Source organism: Tiliqua scincoides, chromosome 1, assembly GCF_035046505.1.
Source record: "Tiliqua scincoides isolate rTilSci1 chromosome 1, rTilSci1.hap2, whole genome shotgun sequence".
Taxonomy (NCBI): domain Eukaryota; kingdom Metazoa; phylum Chordata; class Lepidosauria; order Squamata; family Scincidae; genus Tiliqua; species Tiliqua scincoides.
This window is the reverse complement of record NC_089821.1, coordinates 206,577,663-206,598,955: the sequence shown is the minus strand read 5'-3', so window position 1 is coordinate 206,598,955 and position 21,293 is coordinate 206,577,663. Positions and strand designations below refer to the sequence as shown.

The 21,293-nt window shown below is 44.4% G+C and overlaps 1 protein-coding gene across 1 annotated transcript; it reads left to right on the top strand.

Annotated features, from left to right (window-relative positions):
* Window positions 1-88: 88 nt before the first annotated feature.
* On the top strand, window positions 89-13,462 carry LOC136636241 (pantetheinase-like). Its single transcript, XM_066611205.1, has 7 exons — window positions 89-298; window positions 382-512; window positions 3,792-3,984; window positions 8,242-8,536; window positions 10,304-10,677; window positions 11,864-12,034; window positions 13,343-13,462. Exons 1-7 carry the CDS (start codon window positions 89-91, stop codon window positions 13,460-13,462), a joined length of 1,494 nt encoding a protein of 497 aa, XP_066467302.1.
* The last annotated feature ends 7,831 nt before the right edge of the window (window positions 13,463-21,293 follow it).

Sequence of the window (21,293 nt, the reverse complement as noted above, 5' to 3'; positions counted from 1 at the left end):
AAAGCAGGACTTTCCGTCAGTTACTTCTACTCACCTTAATATCACAGGCAAGTACCTGCTCTCCAAGCAACAACCAGAGTCGGCAGGCATGGTTGACTTCCAGCTTCCCACTTTTGCTGTATTTCTGATTGTGGCTGTCAAGGCCTCTGCCTTGGAAAAGTACACTGCTGCAGTCTATGAGCATTCGGTTATACTGACGGGAGACACTCCAAAAAATGTCACACCAGAAGATGCCTTGAAACTGATGAACAAAAATCTGGATATTTTAGAAGGAGCCATCAAAGAAGCTGCTGAGCAGGTACAGAACTGTTGATTTAAGTAAGTTTTAAACAATAGTGTGCTGTCCTCAGCCTAATGTGTTTGAATGGATGTCCTTTTTAGGGAGCCCGCATAATAGTGACCCCAGAGTTTGGCATTTTTGGCTGGGTCTTCACAAGGCAAACTCTTTATCCTTATCTTGAGGATATACCAGATCCTCAAGTAAACTGGATCCCCTGCATGGAGCCTGAAAGGTATTTTGTTGCTTCTTTGATATTTAGTGTGAGAAAATGTGATATTCCTTGTGGTGTTTATTTAAAAGCCTGTAACCTTGCATTCTTTAATTTTTTATTGGAAAGTAATTGGATAGTTAAATGAGAAGGGCAGCATAGAGATGCCTTAAATCAGATTGTGAACTCGCTAATTATAGGGTACTCTTAATGTTGAAGTGGGAGGATAAAAAAGGTGTCTGTATTCAAATTTTACTTGTAAGCAACACTAAACTTGTTTGTCTCAATTTATTCCAATAGGAGGCAGTATAAAGGGAACATAAAGCACTTTCCACACATTGTGTGATGATATGCCTGGTTTATTGTACTTTGTGCTTCCTGGAGTTCTATACAAGTTGTGCTCAGCTGTTGCATAGTCCAGTGAAATTAAACACCTTATAAAAGCTGTCAAATGGCAAGCATTGAGTCAGTATAGTATAGCATAAAGGGTCTGATGTTGACCAATTCAAATTTGCCAGAAGCATTTTTACAAGTTAACTTGGATGAAGTTAATTGGTTGGTTGAAACAGGCTTCATTTTAAACCACTGAAGTAATCTTTGAATACAAATGCAGGTCAACAAAACCATTTGTAAAAATGTTACCAAAATTTGCAGATAAGGGCTGCAGTTTTGCATCGTTAGGCCACTAAATGCAGATGAAGTCAGCTGAATTTCAGTAGCTTGTTGGCAGACATTGCAGTCAGTATTTTGGTAACTGATATGAATTAAGATATGGAGGTGCCTGTCAATTCAGCAAGTTCTGCTTTTCCCACTGCAGTGCAACTTCTCTAGTTAGAATAATGGCTTGAAGGAGATAATTTGTGAATACCATAATTGTAAGGCTGTCAAGGAGAGATGGAGAAAACCACCGTGGATAATCTGAATTTGCCTCCCTGGGTTTGGAAGAGTATATTCTCCACTGAAAACAAATCCTTTGTGACTTGAGAAACCAGTCCTAGAATATTCATGTAACCTGACCAAATCATAAAGATACAGCAGAAAATTAAAAATGATTTCTAAAAATCAAATGCAAATGATATATATATATAGGAGTATAGTATTTATTTCTCACTTAGCTGCTTTGGATGCAAATGCCTTAGGGCCCAATCCTATCCAACTTTCCAGCTCCAGTGTAGCCACAATGCAGCCCTATGATAAGGGAACACATGTTCCCATTCCTTGAGGGGGCCCCAGTGACTGCCTCTCTACCACAGGATGCAGCACACACCCCACTGGCACAATTGCACCAGCACTGGAAAATTGGATAGGATTGGGCCCTCAGTTGCCTGACTTGGCAGCATAATACAGTATATGAGACAGATATTGGAGTTACAGTGGATCACCAGACAAACATGAATCAGCAGTGTGATGCAGCTGCAAAGAAGGCTAACACAATTTTAGCCTGGGTTAGTAGAACCAGAGCCTCCAAGGCAGGAGAAGTAGTGATTCCACTTTGCTTCGCATTGATCAAACCTCCCCTGGAGTACTGTGTCCAATTCTGGGCACCACACTTGAGGAAAGATGCAGCCAAACTGGAGTGGGTTCAGAGAAGAATGATGAGGATGATCAGAGACCTGGAGAACAAGTCCTAGCAAGAAAGGTTGAGGGAACTTAGTATGTATAGCCTGGAGTGATATGATGGCACTCTTCAAATACCTGAGTGGCTGTCATATAGAAGAAGGAACAAATTTGTTCTCAGCTGCTTCAGAGAGTAGAATGAGATCCAATGGGTACGAACTGCGAAGGAGGAGATTCCAGTTGGACATCAGGAAGAAATTCTTGATGGTATGGATGGTTCGTCAGTGGAACAGATTGCCAAGGGAGGTAGCGGATTCTCCCTCACTGGAAATTTTCAAGTAGAGACTTGAGAGGTATCTGCAGAAGATGCTCTAGGTTTAGGAGGACTTCCTGCTACAACCAGGGGGTTCAACTGGATGACCTTGTGGGTGCCTTCCACCTCTATGATTCTATGACAGCATTTCTCAACCAATGGTAAGGGTACTACCAGTAGTACCTGAAGTGGTTTCTGGTGGTACTTGTGGGATCCCCAGATATCTGCAACTCGGCAGTGAGATCAGAGATGTGACATGGCAAACATCGGTAGAAGGCTTGGCTCAGTGGGCAGAACTCCAAAGCATGCTTTTCTGTGCTCTAAAAAACCTTCCTATTCACCCTGAGCCTCTTACTGGTGCTTGTCACATTGCAGCTGGCCTCTCAACCCAGAAGTAACTGGCGATGATGTCATCACCAGTTACTTCTGGAGATACTTCCTATAGGTGGACTGTGCTAAGTGGTACAGCGGAGAACAAACGTAGAGAAACACTGTTCTATGAAATAGATCGGCTTAATTGATTCAGCAGTGGTGCAATTATTCAAAGTACGCAAATAACCCCTGCTAATTGGGTAATAACCCCTGCTAATTGGGTAAGAGGCACTTTTTCAAGCGGGTGCTCCTTTTTTTAGCAGGGGGAGAGTAATTGGCCCACCTCACCCCAGCACTGTCTGTTCTAGTGGCTGTCTGCTGGTATTCATTTGCATCTTTTTAGATTGTGAGCCCTTTTGGGACAGGGAGCCATTTAGTTATTTGATTTTTCTCTGTAAACCGCTTTGTGAACTTATAGTTGAAAAGCGGTATATAAATACTGTTAATAATACGCAGACATCTTCATCAGAATAAAGGCTGTCAAAATGTAGTGGGTGCTGGCAGATCATAATTGCTGTGAATGTCTGCTCGTGTGCATCAATTCACACAAAGCATGTAAGTGTAATGGAAGGGGGGGATGCATGAACCTGCACAATGTCAACTAACCTAGAGATCATTATGACTATTAGCATTTGTATAGTGTTTTTGAGCATGCAAAGTGATTCACACGTGTTTTTGAAACTATGTGGTGGTACCTTTTTGATCTTGCTGCCTAGACTGAACTGCAATCTGGCGCCACTTTGTTTGCGCTAGTAGAGTGTCCTTGACATTCTTTTTGGAACTCTTGTGGAATCTTTTTTCATTCACAGATCTTCACCTCTAGAAAAAAAAACCTCTCTAAGTCCATGAATGCTTCTGTATCAACCCATGTTCTCCAACTTATCTGTATTATATTTCTTCTCTTTTATGGCCAGCCAGGCAAAAATGAGACATGTAATGGTGTATTTGCCTTTAGTCCATGGCATGCTCAGTTCAACTTCAAGAAAAATTACAGTTCCATTCTTTTCTCCCCTTTTGATGGAAATGTGTGTTGGTTATTAAATTCTTCCTCTCGACATTAGGTTTGGATCAACCTCAGTGCAGGTGAGGCTCAGCTGCATGGCGAAGAAGTACTCCATCTATGTGGTGGCCAACATGGGGGATAAGAAACCCTGCAACTCCAGTGATCCAAAGTGCCCCAGTGACGGTCACTATCAGTACAATACAGATGTTGTCTATGATGTGGAAGGAAAATTTGTGGCCCGTTACCACAAGGTAAAGATTAATCTCTGTATGTTGTAGTAATTAATTCCTTTATACAGGTATGAAAAGTTTTGTAAATTCATGCAACTCTGTTTAGACTAAAACAAAAATGTTTTTTCTCTTCTTCCTTCCCCCATTGAATTTAAGAGCCAAGTGTCCAGTGGGCACAGAGAAGGACTTGGATTCAGGGCTGGCCTGCTTGTGAGGCTGGTGAAGCTATTGTCCCGGCAGTGATGGGGGGGGGCTGTTCCCCTCTTGCCTGACCACAGATTCTCCTAGCACTTCTCCAAATCCCATCAGCTGAAAGAAACTGAGAGAACATGTAGCAGATGCCTTCTGGTTTGGGCTTTTGTGCTCTCTGTTTTGCATGGGCTTGGCTCAGTGAGGCAGAGAAGGGCAATCTAGTGGTAGTCACCACTTCTGCCTCCTCCAGGCTGTGCTGGTAGCAGGCAAGCAGAGGACAAACAAGCAGGCCTGCCCAGCAGCTGTCTCTGTTGCAACCTCTGAACAGCTAAAGTGCATGAAGCAAAGTCCATAGACTCCCTCCCCCCTTGCTTGCTTCCACAAATTGGGAAGTGAGCTCTAGTGATCCATGGGACAGCTTGCAGTCCTCCAAGTGATGTTGCAGGGAAGAAGCAACGTGTACTGCCCATGAACCTGATTATCCCAAGCACCTTTGGATACCTTTTAAAAACACAAAACATGGCAGGATGTCTGGTCTAGAGAGTAGAGCTGCCGTTATGCCCAAAGATATAATCTGAAGGTCTGAATGTTGCCTGTTCAAGACCACTGGAAGCCCCAGGAATGGCAAGACAAGCTGAGCAGAGCTCTTTTGGGTGAGAGCCAAAAGAAGCCAGCTCTGAAGCTCTCTGTGGGAGGAGATAGCAGCCAGAATATGACCAGATTGTGAGAAGATCCACCTGGAATGTAGTCAGTTCTTAAAAGATATAGCTTCATTGTAAAAACTCCTTCAGGGGTTTAGAGAAAGCCTACCCATGTAAACAGCCTTGAATAAGGCCAAAGGAGCAATCCAATGGCCAGAAAGTGGTATATAAATACTTGTTTATTGTTGTTGTTATTAAATTAAAATATAATAATATAATAACAATATAATAATAATAGTAATTGCTGCAAGCAGAAAGAATATATATATATATATATATATATATATATATATATATATATATATATATATATATATATATATATATATATATATATATTGGGCAGGAGGTCTGGTCTAGAGGGTAGAGCCTCCATTTGCCTGAAGATAACATCTACAGGTCGCCTGTTCGAGGCAACCGGCACCGTGCGACCTTGAAGCAGCTGACAAGCTGAGCCGAGTTATTCCATCTGCTCTGAGCGTGGGAGGATGGAGGCCAGAATGTGAAACCAAATCAGAAAGAAACATCTGGAATGTTGTGGTTCTTGAAAGATAGAACCTTCTTTCAATTGCAAAAATCCCTACCTATGTAAACCGCCTTGAATAAAGTCTGAGGAGAAATCTGACGACCAAGAAAGGCAGTATATAAATACCTGTATTATTATTATTATTATTATTATTATTATTATATAAGAACATAAGAACAGCTCCACTGGATCAGGCCATAGGCCCATCTAGTCCAGCTTCCTGTATCTCACAGCGGCCCACCAAATGCCCCAGGGAGCACACCAGATAAGAAGAGACCTCATTCTGGTGCCCTCCCTTGTGTCTGGCATTCTGACATAGCCCATTTCTAAAATCAGGAGGTTGCACATACACATCATGGCTTGTAACCCGTAATGGATTTTTCCTCCAGAAATTTGTCCAATCCCCTTTTAAAGGCATCCAGGCCAGATGCCATCACCATATCCTGTGGCAAGGAGTTCCACAGACCAACCATATGCTGAGTAAAGAAATATTTTCTTTTGTCTGTCCTAACTCTCCCAACACTCAATTTTAGTGGATGTCCCCTGGTTCTGGTGTTATGTGAGAGTGTAAAGAGCATCTCTCTATCCTTCCCATGCATAATTTTGTATGTCTCAATCATGTCCCCCCTCAGGCACCTCTTTTCTAGGCTGAAGAGGCCCAAATGCCATAGCCTTTCCTCATAAGGAAGGGTCCCCAGCCCAGTAATCATCTTAGTCGCTCTCTTTTGCACCTTTTCCATTTCCACTATGTCCTTTTTAAAACCAGGGTGTCCTTTCTCAGCACACCTCTCATCTGGAAAAGCCTCAAAGACTGGAGTTTCTTTGGGAGCAGAGAAACCAGTGACTAATCTGGGAAGCCAACTTCCCAGAGCAGAAGAGTTCCAATTCCTTAACTCCCATACTTGCCCTGGGTAGCACTAGCCCTGAATGACTGCTGAGGGTGATCTTTGCCCTGACAGAAACACGCAAGTCTTTGAAAAATAAACTCTAGTTATTAAGAGGCAAAAATAAAAAGGGCAAGGGAAGAAAAGACAAATGCAAGCACATGCAATTAGATAAAACAGATCTTGGAGTTAGAGACAAACGGAAAACTGTAAGTACCTAATGCTGCTAACTATACATAGTGCTAAACAGTAGTCACTTGCATGCAATTCCTCCATTCACCGCCAGGAGCCAGTAGTGGTCAGCTTTTTACAGGTAATGTTTGTCACAGCTGCAATAGCCAACACCCACAGATTCAAACTGGTAGCCAGTTCTTTGTATGGACCTCTCCTGGCTCCAGATTATACTACTTTGAAGGCCAGTCCCTTGAAACTCCCCTTGTCTGTGTTAAGGTACAGGCTCTTGACCAACAGCCAGACAGGTACCAAACTCAGCAGGGTGCTGACTGTTTCCTGCTTTGCCTTTTGTTTTACCTGGTCAGGACCAGACTGTCTGGCATTCCTAGTACTCATCCTAGCTAAGCTGCAAACAGGTGGATTACAGGTGTCAGAACAGAGATGCTACCCCATCTCTAGGTTTGCCAGCATCATGTTATATGCAAACATGGGATTTTCTCATAAGGTGAAGGGTCCCCATTCACCACATGAGTGTGGACTGTGGTGGTGACAGGGGAAGATGAAGAAAGAAAGAGGGGTGTGTGGGTTGTTCATGTGTGTGCTTATAAAAAGGGGCGCAGCAGAGGGATCATGCTGCTTCAAGAATGGTGGGGGCTTGGACTGGGGCTGCCTTCATGAGTGGGTCTTTAGCTAAGATTTGGCACCATGGGCCCACTGCTTTGTGCATACAACTGCTTAAATAACAGCTAAAGCAGGCCTTACTGGCAGAAGTGCTCTGTGCATGTGTGTGTGTGTGAAAACGAGTCTTTCTCCTGATAAGGGCAATCACATATGTGTTACAGGCATTGTGTGGACTCTGGCATTCTACAGAATGCCTGGTCAAGTATGAAAGAAACTTATTTCATTCTGACCTTACATACAGTACTTTACCTAGCAACTGTATAGAATGCCTAGGTATTCTATAGAATATTATCCTTTTTTGATAAAGTATGAAAGAAGCTTATTTTGTTCTGACCTTGCATACTTGTATACAATGCCTACTCTTTTGGGAGGGGGGCAAAGTATGCAATAAGCATCACTTGGGTCAGCTGCAACATAACAGTCCACAGGAACTGGGCAAGGATTTAAGTGCGAGTGTCAAAGTGTCAAACTAAAAAATGTTGTGTTAAGAAATATGTTCTGTGCAATTTAAAATGTCATTTAAGTTCAGACTGCTGCAATACATAGAAGACTAAAATGATGCAATGTTCATCAGAATATTTTTATTTATTTTACCGTTAAGTTTCAGATACTAGATCAATAATACCAGTTCATTAGTAAAATTTTAGGCTTCAATTCAGTAATCAAATGTCCATCCCCTGCCCCCCCCCACCATTGTCTACTATACATTGCCAAAAAGAAAAGGGATAGGCATTCTATAGAACACGTAGGCATTCTGTACAATCCCAAGGTAAAGTATTCAGGGTCGGAATGAGATAAGCATCTATCATATTTTGCCAGGCATTCTATAGAATGCCTGAGTTTCACACAATGCCTATAACATATGCATTGGATCGCTCCCAGGAACTAATTGAACAGGTGTTTAGGAATTTGTTAATTAAAGGAGAAATCATGTTGTCTGAGATCTTTCTTTTGCTAAATTTGTAAATTATTGCCTTCACAACTTTGTAAAGTCAGGAAATAGGAAAGTTCTTTTAAAAACAAAATAGGTAATGGCATCAACATGGTTTCTCCACCCCACCCCCCATTGGCATCAAGTAATTTTCACCCAATAATGTGTGTATTGTCTTTCTATATACAGTATAATCTGTTTGCAACTGAAACCTACTATGACTACCCCAAGGAGCCAGAGTTTGTAACCTTCAACACTTCTTTTGGGACATTTGGTGTTATGACCTGCGCTGATGTACTGAATTTTCGTGAGCCTGCCATATCGCTGGTGGAAAAGTTCAAGGTGGATACTATCCTCTTCCCAACTGCGTGGACTAATACTCTGCCACTTTTGGATGCCATTCAGTTCCATTCAGCCTGGGCTATGGGAATGCGTGTCAACTTTCTTTCAGCGAATATACACAACCCCGCCATTGACATTACCGGTAATTGGCAACTTTGAATTCCTTGGCTAAGGGCAAGAGTTGAAGGGGGGGGAACAGAACGGGGGGAAGCGCTTCCATCTAACGGCAGGTGACAATGCTGAATTTGTAGTGTTGGGTATGTTCCAAGACCAGACTTGTAAAAGAAGGTCTAGTGTTTAAGTTGCAATTGTGTGCATGTCACAAAGCCCCCCACAGCAGGGCTTTCTGGTGCTGCCTACCACAGCAACTCTGGGAGAGATGAACAGGGTGACCCTGTATGTTGGATTGTGGACATGCTTGGCTGATATTGACTTGGTTGGCAAATTACACTGAGAGGTGAAGAACCCCCTTCGCTTTTGTGTGGCCTGCCGTGTCTTATTCAGTGGACTGAAGTCCAAGGAGAAGAAAGGTGGACCAATACCTGGGAGCCTGAAGAGGCTCCTGCCAAAAGATTCAACTAGGAGGAGGAGGAGATGAGTGGTGGCAAACCCCCTCCCTTCTGCATCGAAAATCTGGGGAGCATTACAGTACACCCTTAAATTCAGGCAACAGACATGAGAAAACTTTGCAAGCACAATTTTAATTGTTTGTCTTAATGAGCAGAAAGAAGTAAACTCTTCATATTGTCATCTGGGTGAAAAGACTCTGGAGGGCTTGATTTTACACATGATGATCTAAAGTAGGGATGGGCAAGTCCAGCGCGGCTTGCCTCAAGTCGAGTCATGAGTCTTCGCTCCCTGTGACTCGACTCAAAAACGAGTCCTAATGGGCAGACCTTCTGAGTCATCCAGAGCATTTTTGTGACTCAAAAAGACTTGAGTCATGAGTCGTTCCCTTTGAAAAGTCAGCCACGGGAAAAAATGGAGCTGCTGCCAGGGTGTGTGTGCATGTGTGTCAGAGTTCTCTTTAACCACTCCCCTTATGTCCCCATCCCATCTGTAAACAAGGTGGGAGGGGGTGGGACAGACTGTGAGAGAGCAGGGACAGAAGCAGCAAAAGGGAGGAGGGTCACACGCAGCAGCTACAAGGCTTACCAGGATTACCCAATCCTTGGCAGGTCGACTCAGAAGTAGTTCCGTAGCAGTTGGTCATTCAATGAGGCTTCCTCCTCCCAAATATCCTCCTTGCCAAGAAACCCTGGTTAATGTTTCAGTCTCTGTCACAGAATTCAGCATCCTTGTCAAACTGCATTTCCCCAAAATGCTTTGAAGGAAGCTGGGGTAATTAAATTGCTATAAGTTTGCATAGAAGATACATGCCAAATAAACAATAGGGGAAAGGACTGCAACAGTGACAATTGTCATTCAGGATGTTTTGTCACAGGCTTTAACTTCTATTAATCCAACTAAAGATATAGATTTTGTTCCAATTCATCTAAATGCTCAGGTTTATTTTTTTAATGAAATTTCTGACAATCTAATACTTGCTATCTATGCTACAGACAGGAAGAGCAAGTGTGAGTGAGGGTAGTTTAACCCATGGGGTAGGGGTGTGGGAAAAGTAGTAAAAAGTAGAAAAGTGGGTTTGTACCATAGATGAGAATGGATTTGAACCTTGGATTTCTCATATGTGAAACCCACATTAGCCATTGCACCACGCCATCCTCAAACAGGATTTGGGTCTTTTCAGAGTCTCTGCAAATTTTATACACTCCAACAAGTAGCATCAGATCAATGAGGAGAGATTCTGGGAAGCTTCCTTGTACAAGTGCCATGATGTGCAATATGATTTGGTAGTCAAAGAATAGTAACATAGACCTCATTCTAATCTCTTATTTGTCACTGATAGGCAGTGGTATCTTTGTACCTGATGGCCCCCCGGTGTACTATTATGATATGAAAACTGAGAATGGCAAACTTCTACTTGCGGAAATCGATGTACACCCCCATCTTTCCCCTACGTATCCTCCCCCTGTCAACTGGAGCTTATATGCGTCAAGTCTCAAGAATGTCTCACCAGAGATACAAGTGTTTACTGGGGCTGTTTACTATGATATCTTCACCTTTGCTGAACTTTCTAAACAAGCAGGAAATTATACTGTTTGCCAGAAAGATGTTTGTTGTCATTTGAGCTACAAGATGGCAGAAAAGCGACAGGATGAAGCTTATGCATTGGGTGCTTTCGACGGGCTTCATGTGATTGAAGGAGAATATTATTTGCAGGTAAGGGATCCAGTACAATATGAAGGGTGGATGGGAATAGTGCTGTGTGGAAGAACTTTGGCAAAGGTAAAGCTTTGCCTGCTATCTCTGAGATACATGCACATCATATTTTTTGAGTATTTTCATCAAAGCTTTCTAAGAACATGCAATTCCTGGGTTGTCACCCAACCATCCATTACAGGGATTGTTCCTTGAAGAGAACTATATGATATTTTAAATAGGACACCTGTCCACACTAAGTGCTTCCAACATACCACAGAACGTTTGAAAAGAACATGCAAATTTTAGAGAAGATATTTGGCTTGATCCAGAAAAGACATAGTGTTCATTCAGAAATAATCTCTATTAAGCCTGACTCCCAACCCTGAGCTCCCATGACGCGCGGCTGTGGTGGCACCGAAAACTGCTATCGCCGCACCTTGCACACCAATGGCAGCTGCAGGCAGCACCTCAGGAGAAGGGGACTTTTGTCCCCTTCTCCCGGGTAAGGGAAGTACCCCACAATGGGACTACTTGATTGAAGTAAGAGTTTTCATGTCGGGCACTGAGCCCCACACAAACACATAGGAGTCCCTCCCATCCTGCCTCCCTCCCTCCCTGCTCCCTTCCTTAGCACACCTCCCACCCAACCTCTCCCCACCTCCTGCCTCCCTGTCACGCCTCCTTCCCACCCTCCGCCCGCCTCCCCCCTCCCCGAAACGCCTCCTCCCTGCCTCCCCCCCTTCCCCGCTTTCCTCTCCACTGCTTGGCAGTCTGTGAGACCACTGAGCGGTGGAGGCCGGGCGCCTGCCCAGCACCAACCAGTGCTGGGCTAGCATGGCTGCTGGCCCAGCATTAGGCCTTACAAATGTGCCTCATGGCACATTTGGCACAGTGCATGCCGGTGGTAAGCCAGTGTGTCGAGCCCAGAATTAGGCTCTGAGGCAGCAAAGACCCCTCAAATCTTGGGAAAGAATAGTCTGCCATTTCCTTAAGCATTCCAGTTGCCTGAAGATACTGGTGTCTATTAGGTTTTAGTACAAATTATGTAGTTTTAGTGAAGAATTGTGTACTACTCCAAAATTCAGTGGTATCCCTGCATACACTACTTAAAGGAGCAAGTATTTTCCTGATACTTTGTCATGAATGCTGTTTGTTCTTAAGGGTGACTTGGTTTTCTAAAGATCCCCCCTCTCTCTTTCCATAGATATGTACGCTCCTGAAATGTAAAAGTACAGACTTGAAAACATGTGGGCAGCCAGTGGACACTGCTAAGACAAGATTTGACTCTTTTTCCCTCAGTGGCACATTTAACACCAGCTATGTGTTTCCAGAAGTCTTGCTTACTGGGACTCAGCTGGCCCCTGGAGAATTTCAGGTAAGGAAAAGTTAAAGATTCATGCAAATGTTACAAAAACAACAATGTTATCGTTGCCTTTGTTTTTACCTAAGTGTCTTGCTTCAGAGGATGGGACTGGGCATATGCCCCAATCCTATCCCCTGCAGCACTGCCATGGAGATGCACGCTGCATCCAGTGGTGGTGGTGGTGGTGGTGATCAGGGGACTTCCTTGAGGTAAGATGGTCCAGGGGTCTTTGCCACCTATAGAGCTGGAATAGGCCACCTATAGAGCTGGAATAGGAATAAGGAGGTGAGCTGCAATGAGGGGGATAGGATCTGCCATGCACGTTTGCAGCCAAGATCTACCGACTGTGGCCTGCTCCCCGCCTCCTGCTCTCCCGACCCACAGAATGCCCCATGCACCAACTTGAACGCCACAGAACGCCCCATGCACCAGTCTGGTCTGGCGATCCAATGCTACTGCTGCTTTGCAGTGGAGGCTCCGACTGGGCCAATAGCAGCATGCTCCACATGCCGTTGCTGGACCAGTGGGGTGCTGTGCCACTGTTATAAAATGTGGGATAATATTGGGCTGTTAGTTTCTATAAAACCAGAAACAATCTAATTAATTAAATAAACCCAAGTATTTGAGCCCAAATGCTTTTTTAAGAAGCCATGTTTGGTTGTGCACTAGAAAGCCAACAATGAAACTGACATGTGGAATGCCCTCCTGGAGACATTTACAACTCGGACATTCCATTTGTGAAAGGCCCATCTCAAATTGCCATCCACCATACCTTGAATGGAGGGGCCATTATCAGCAGGGCCTCTGTTGTTGAACTAACTGCCCAAGCTGGCTTGTATGTGAAGAGGTAGGACTAGGGACATACCCTGGTTCGAGACTAAGAGTCCTGAAAAGTTCAAACCAGCACCTTGAATTGGGCCCAGAAGTAAATTGGTAACCAGTGTAGTTGGTCTATTACTACATGTTTTCAGAATGCAGCAACCAGATCATCTGTTGAGAGAGGAGTTCAACTTTTGTTCATACAGCTACAGTGCTATTCCATTTACACTGATTCCCAATTTGCTTTCAGAGCCAATTCAAAAGGACTCTCTGCACAGCATGGGAGGGGCAGTTGTGTATCTCTTTTTTTCTGGGTTTGGAGAAGTGGGATGTGTGGCTAGCCTGCATATCAGATGTGTAGTCTGGCTCCATAGAAGAGAATGAGAAGAAAGTGGTGATGTACTGGGAGTGATTAATGAGCATTGTCTTTAATCTCATTCAGATGTTCCTTCATGGTGAAACATGTCTGAATAATTTTTGCCTCCCCCTTCTGTTCTGCAGGTATTGACTGATGGACGTCTAATAAGCAAGAACAGCATCTCAAAACCAGTCTTATCTGTGTCTCTTTTTGGAAGGTGGTATGGAAAGGACTCTCCACATCCACAATTTACTTCCCCTTGAGATTGTTCCTTCCTTGCACTAGATGCTCTTCATATTATCCAGAATCGTCTGTAACACTCATCCAATAATTGCTACGTCTGATGTACTGAATGCAGACTGTATACCAAAAGACTTATCAGCTATGAGCGTGATTAATGGTTTATGCCTATGTGAGTACTTCCCACATTCCTAGTTCACTGCTGTTGGACATGCAATAAAGATGGACTTTGCCTTCACCTTTGTGAATGTTTTTGTTCTTTTCTATCTACCTGACTGTAACGATTTTCAAATTTAATTTCTAGTTTATGACAGAGTGAAAAAAATCTTTATACCAATTGTCGTCAATCTGAACTATAACTTCATTAGACAACTAATTTGTCTTCCTCTCTTTATTAGGGGGAAACCAGCATTTCCTTGTTTGCTGCTACCAGAGACTTCCCCTTCCCAATATGGGGCCAATACTTGATAAAAGTTAACCGAGTTTCCTCTTGCTAAATAGGCACTCTAAAAATGCCTATTGTCGTTGGGGTGGAGATGGGATGGGATTGTGGCCAGGCCAGACATGCCTCATGACATGACACCAAGGTCCTTTTATTTCTTTACCCAAATGAGTAAATTGGTAGTTCTACCCCAGCCATGTAATTAATTCTACCAGCTAAAAATTGGAACCTAGTTTTGTTCGTGATAACATGCATAAGAGCAGTTATTTACATGGCTCTGTTCCAGTTTCTAGATTCTTGTTTTTTGCTGCCCTTTGCAGTATTTTGGAGCCATGTTTGGTTTCCAACTCTGCTGCTCAGAGATTTGATGTATAAACATGGTTTCTTGAACCCTGGAAACGGATACAGTATTTGCACACTGTTCTTCAGGAATGAGTTGATGGCATAGTTATGCAATTTACTTGTGCATGTCCTGAATACTAAATAGGTATGTTTAAAGAGACTCTCAAATACTTAAGATATTGTATTTGTCCAGAGATGTGTTATGAATTTTTCCTGCAAAATAAATATAACACTTAGGGTGCAATCCTGCCCTTCACTTAGGCCTGCACAAGTCTCTTGTGCTGGACCAGGAGGGTTGCAAACGTGCCATAAGGTTATCTCTATTCTATCAAAAGTAGATAGGCTTATCTCTATTCAATCAAAAGTTATAGCCAAATAACTAGAAAATCACAACTGCATTATGTAACAAAAACTGGATTTTCGTAACTCTTCCGGTTTTGCAGAAGGGCAGCATGATCGCTCCACTTTCACTTTTGCAGCTTCGGGGAGCCCTGTGGACAGCCACCCAGGGCTCCCCGCACCCCCAGGAGGCTGCAGGAGGCTCCGGTAAGTGCACCCAAGCCTCTGCAGCCCCTCTGAGCAGCGCGATACTGGAGATCGTGCTGCTGCCTCCTCCCTGCCTCCTGGCTGCCCCCAACCCTTATGGGGAAACAGGCCAGGGCCCACAGGCTGGGGCGTCATGACACCCCAGTCTGAAAAGCCCTGGACTAAGGCACGTTTGCCTACTCGCGAGTAAACGCGCTATATGGCTCAGTTTCACTTTCCATAGGGCTCCATGCATTTTTGTTTTTGTTTTTTGGCCATAACTTTTGAAAGAAAGGAGATATTTCACTCTGGGTTTTTTCCCCACTGCATCCTGCTGTAAATTCCACATCAAATTGTATATGACCTGATGGTATTATTCCTAAATACTGTGATTTTAGCAATTTTGGTCACTTGTGAAGTAACTCCTCCAAGGCTGGTACCTAGGGTGGCCCACACCACCCGTGCCTCGCTAGCTACACCGCTGCATTAGTTGTCTGTGGCAAGTCCACAAGCAGGAGAGAAAGATATACCTCTCTCCTGCAACTGGTATCCAGAAGCATGGCTTTCCAAGATAGTTCAGAAACATCAACAGGTAGAAAATATTCCTACAGAAGTTCTGACTGATGCTCGGTTTTGTCCCTGTTCACCCCAGTGTTGCCTTGTGTTTTAGTGGCTGTTTGATAGTATTGTCTTGTATGTTTGGAATGTCAGCCTCTTTTGCTGTCCTTTTTATTGCTGTGAAAACTTATGCTTTGATTTTTTTTGTTGAGAAGTGATACTGTACATAAATATTCTTTATGATATTATTGCTTTGAAAGCATATTACTCCCTTACTTTATCAGCTCCACTGGCTATCTATTCTATTTTTAGGTGCTATTCAAGGTGCAGGACTTCTTTTTGTTGTTTACAGATGTGGTTGTATCTTAAAGTCTTCTTCCATGAGTAGAAGAAGCCCTGTTGCTGCAAGGGTGGGAGGGAATTGGTCACTCTCACCAATCTCCCTCTCTTTCTGCAGCTTCTTTGTGCCTCCCCCCTGATATCTGCTTCTGAGGGTCCTGGAACCCTCAAGAACAAACCTTCAGGACCTCTGGGGGAAGGACTCCCTGCCACCCACCCACCCGGGTTTTGCCTAGGGCAGAGGTTCTCAAACTGGTGGGTCGCGACCCACCAGTTCGTGTAACGCTTCCCCCACCCCTTTAAGGGTTGGGGGAAGGGGAGGGAGGCAGGGATACAATCCCCAGCATTGCGTCACTAAGGGGGGCGAGGGGTGTGTGCTTTGCACTCACGTTATGTAGGCAAGGCTGCAGGAGGTGCAGGGAGCCCTGCGCATCTCTGCACACACTTGCCGAAGCTTGGAACATTTGCTAACAGTGGGTGCAAAGCACCTCCTGCAAAACAGAAGTGCTTTGCGCCTGCTTTTAGCGAACGTTCCAAGCCTTGGGAAGTGTTGTGCAGGGCTCCCCGCACCTCCTGCAGCCTGCTGCAGCCTTGCCTTCTTGAAGTAAGTGTAAAGCACCCCCCTTCGCCCCCCTTAGTGATGCGATCCTGGGGATCATGTCGCTGCCCTACCCCCTCCCCTGCAAGAACTTACTGAAGGAATAATGTCTCTCAAAGTCTGAGAAATGCTGGCCTAGGGTGTTCAGGAACAAGCATCAATGCCCAATGGACTCCTGGAGATTTTAACAGGTCTGCCCTGGTTTAATGACATCGAGGGTTATCACATCATGCCAGAAAGTCAAGAACTTCTGTTAGAACTGACAACCATACTTGTGCAAATGGGGCTTTATACCCATCAGTGGCATCACTAGGATTCATGCCATGTAGTGGGTGGGGCAATGCCCCAGGTGGGCGTGGTGATGTACCATTGCCCTGCCCCCACTGTTTTTTTGGCTGTACCTTTTGTTAGAACACAGATATTTCAATGTGGTTTGTTTCATTGCATTCTGCATGAAAGTATGCATTGATTGATATATAACATGATGGTCTTATTCCTCCAAATTCTGATTTTAGTGATTTTGAAAACTTGTAGAGTCACTCACACACACTGTTAACTTACTAACACCTTATTGCAGCAGTTCTCAAACTTTTAGCACTGGAACCCACTTTTTAGAATCTGTCCAGGACCCATTGGAAATGATGTCATGGCCAGAAGTGACATCATCAAGCAAATTAAAATAAATAATTATAAATAATTAAAATAAAATAATTAAATAAGGGAGAGCTAGTCCTGTTCCACCAAGTGAATCTACTCTGAAGTAAGTCCTATTGTGGTCAATGGGGCTTATTCTTAGGAAAGTGTGGGTAGGATTGCAGCCTGTGAGCCCAAGCCTATGCATGTCTACTCTGAAGTAAGTCCCATAGTGGTCAATGGGGCTTACTCTGTAGCCTGCCTGCAATAACAACCCCCCCCCCCCAAAAAAAAAAAAAGAATCAGTGAGCTCTTCAGCCCTCCCAGTGCCCAGTTTAAAGTTCTTCTATTTCAGGCACATCAGAATAAAGACCCACCTGGCTTTGCAAGTGCAAAATTGAAAACTTTCCCCTTACCAGCTCAAGCTTCTTTTTAGGGGGGAGAGGCTGCCTTCTGGAGCAGCTCCATCTGATCAGGATCCTTCTGGTGTCCTCACATTCCCCTTTGCCTGGCCTGACCACCAGCCAAGGCACGTCTGCCTACTCGCGAGTAAACGTGGCTGTGAGGCTCCTTTGCTTTCCATAGGACTCCATAGACTGGGAGGGAGGCAGCTGGAGGGAGGAACCTCCTTCTCAGGTGTTTTTGGGGGCTGCACCCAATGGATGAGGACCATTCTGGCGTCCTTGGAGCCTCTCAGCCTGCCTCAACTAAGGCAAGCCCGCCTACTCACGAGTAAATGCGGCCAAGTGGCTTCCTTTGGGGCTCACGCCTATTTTTAAAAAGGGAAAGAGGGGGGACCCGGGAAACTATAGGCCGGTCAGCCTAACATCCATACCGGGTAAGATGGTGGAATGCCTCATCAAAGATAGGATCTCAAAACACATAGATGAACAGGCCTTGCTGAGGGAGAGTCAGCATGGCTTCTGTAAGGGTAAGTCTTGCCTCACAAACCTTATAGAATTCTTTGAAAAGGTCAACAGGCATGTGGATGCAGGAGAACCCGTGGACATTATATATCTGGACTTTCAGAAGGCGTTTGACACGGTCCCTCGCCAAAGGCTACTGAAAAAACTCCACAGTCAGGGAATTAGAGGACAGGTCCTCTCGTGGATTGAGAACTGGTTGGAGGCCAGGAAGCAGAGAGTGGGTGTCAATGGGCAATTTTCACAATGGAGAGAGGTGAAAAGTGGTGTGCCCCATTGATCTGTCCTGGGACCGGTGCTTTTCAACCTCTTCATAAATGACCTGGAGACAGGGTTGAGCAGTGAAGTGGCTAAGTTTGCAGATGACACCAAACTTTTCCGAGTGGTAAAGACCAGAAGTGATTGTGAGGAGCTCCAGAAGGATCTCTCCAGACTGGCAGAATGGGCAGCAAAATGGCAGATGCGCTTCAATGTCAGTAAGTGTAAAGTCATGCACATTGGGGCAAAAAATCAAAACTTTAGATATAGGCTGATGGGTTCTGAGCTGTCTGTGACAGATCAGGAGAGAGATCTGGGGGTGGTGGTGGACAGGTCGATGAAAGTGTCGACCCAATGTGCGGTGGCAGTGAAGAAGTCCAATTCTATGCTTGGGATCATTAGGAAGGGTATTGAGAACAAAACGGTTAGTATTATAATGCCGTTGTACAAATCGATGGTAAGGCCACACCTGGAGTATTGTGTCCAGTTCTGGTCGCCGCATCTCAAAAAAGACATAGTGGAAATGGAAAAGGTGCAAAAGAGAGCAACTAAGATGATTACGGGGCTGGGGCACCTTCCTTATGAGGAAAGGCTACGGCGTTTGGGCCTCTTCAGCCTAGAAAAGAGACGCTTGAGGGGGGACATGATTGAGACATACAAAATTATGCAGGGGATGGACAGAGTGGATAGGGAGATGCTCTTCACACTCTCACATAATACCAGAACCAGGGGACATCCACTAAAATTGAGTGTTGGGCGGGTTAGGACAGACAAAAGAAAATATTTCTTTACTCAGCGCGTGGTCGGTCTGTGGAACTCCTTGCCACAGGATGTGGTGCTGGCGTCTAGCCTAGATGCCTTTAAAAGGGGATTGGACAAGTTTCTGGAGGAAAAATCCATTATGGGGTACAAGCCATGATGTGTATGCGCAACCTCCTGATTTTAGGAATGGGTTAAGTCAGAATGCCAGATGTAGGGGAGAGCACCAGGATGAGGTCTCTTGTTATCTGGTGTGCTCCCTGGGGCATTTGGTGGGCCGCTGTGAGATACAGGAAGCTGGACTAGATGGGCCTATGGCCTGATCCAGTGGGGCTGTTCTTATGTTCTTATGTTCTTATGTTCTCAGACTTGCAGCTGGGAGGAGGGAGCTTCTCAGGTGTTTTGAGGGGCTGCATTCATTGGATCAGGACCATTTTGGTGTCGTTGGATTCCTCTCAGCCTGCCCTTTCCGACGGACTATGGCAAGTACGCCTACTCATGAGTAAACACTCGATACGGCTCGGTTTCACTTTCCATTGGGCTCCATGCATTTTTTCCTTCCAGTTTTATGGCCATAACTTTTGAAAGAAAGGAGCGATTTCAATTCTGTTTTTTTGCACTGCACTCCGCTGGCCATTCTGCATCCAACGGTGTATGGCACGACGGGGTAGTTCCTAATGCTGCGATGTTAGCGTATCCTCCCCCAGGGCGCATCACCCTCCCCGGCGCGTCACCTGGTGCAGCCCGCACCCCCCTAGCGACGCCAGTGATACCCATTACAGTTGGGCACAAATCCATGCTCTCACACTGTCTTTTAGCAAATGTTCAAGGCACAACCTAAGATAACCTCTAAGGCCCTAGGCAAAAGTGTTGTGGGTGGAGCACAGACATTGATATCAGAAGAGAGAAACTCCTGCTTGGCCCAGTGCAGCTGGCTGAAGTTTGCTTTGTAGTTCTGTTGCAGTTCAAGGTAGTTCTTCAACATGTTGCTCAATTATAAAATACTACTTCCTGAAGAATCATTCAGTTAATGCCAATGTGCGTTTTATGTTTACTAAGTACAGTATAATGTCATGCTTTATGATAAATGGTGGTAGAATAAGAGAAATGTATCAAGAATGATGGGTGGGGAGTGAATAGAGGAGAAGTTTAATATATCTGAAGTAGGCAGCATAGAAAGAAATTAATAGGAAGTAGTTTCAAAATGTGTTTTCCATTTAATGAAAAACAACTGACTTATGAACCCCTGTTTTCATTAGATGTTATGGTGGAGTAAAACAGAGTTTTTCTCCACTTCAGAGTTGGGACATGGCTGGGTTTCAAGCAGGGAAGTCAACCTTGGGTAATTGTCTGATTCTGTCTCATCTTGCCAGGAAGTATTTTTGGTGATTTGTCTGGGGAGGTTCCCCTGAATAAGGGAGTAAAGCAGGGTTGTGTGCTTGCCCCAACCCTGTTTAATTTATATGTTAATGATTTTGCCACCCACTTGCATGAGGTCCATGCTCACTGCCCTAAACTTGGCTCCATAAAAGTCTCTGCTTTTTCTATGCATGTGGCAATTCTTATATCCCTTCTGCCCTGCAAATTTTTAATGCTAAGGTTAAGGCCCAAATTCTATATGGAATACCTATCTGGATGTCTGCATTTGGTGCCAGTGTTGAGAAGATCCAGTCATTGTTTTTATATAAAATATTTGCCCTACCACGCTGCTTTCCATACGCAGTATTATGTTTGGAAGCAGGCCAGCACAAATTAGAAACCATGGCCTGGGTTAGTTTCTGCAAATTCTGGTTAAGGGTTTGCTACGCATCTGAGCAGAATATTCTGCTCAGAGGCTTATTAACTGACCCATCATTCTCCCCAGGCCTGTCATTGTTTCTCAAAAAGGTTCAGGCCATAGGTCTCTCAGCAGATCTGTTAGGAGTCCTCTCTCCAGAGCTGGCATTTAAAACACTGAAAACCCGATTGGGGGATATAGAGCGGCAAGAGCTGTTTGCAGCCACATCCACCACCTGTTCACCCCTCCGGTTTTCGCTTTTTCCAATCTTGGATAAACGGCCCGCTTACTTATACTTCCTATTCAACTCACAGGAACAGAGAGCCTTCTCACTGGCGCGCTGCAATGTTATGCCATCTAATTTTACTTCAGGGAGATACAATGGCCTGAGTGTGCAAGCAAGGGTGTGTAGTTGCAACTCTATGTAGATCTTAACTTGCAAACATTTTGACAATCTGCATTCGCAGTTGCTCAAGCTGCTTTTGTCCTCCATACGTGGGTTGGTGGACCTTGTGTTACATCATCTGCTATTAGGAAAGGATGAGATATGTACATGCCAGGTGGCGAAATTTCTTTATTTAATTTTGAGGAGGCGTGGTATAAGTGAGTAAGGGTGATGTATTGGTTTGATTTATGGGGGCTGTTTTAGGTATGGTTTAAGTGTATTGTTCTATGTTTTATGTTTTATTTTATGCCAATA

Coding starts and splice junctions, on each gene's coding strand:
- LOC136636241 (XM_066611205.1), top strand. CDS start 89: ATGGTTGACTTCCAGCTTCCCACTTTTGCTGTATTTCTGATTGTGGCT. Junction 8,537..10,303: donor CCCCGCCATTGACATTACCG/GTAATTGGCAAC, acceptor TGTCACTGATAG/GCAGTGGTATCTTTGTACCT. Junction 12,035..13,342: donor TGGCCCCTGGAGAATTTCAG/GTAAGGAAAAGT, acceptor TCTGTTCTGCAG/GTATTGACTGATGGACGTCT.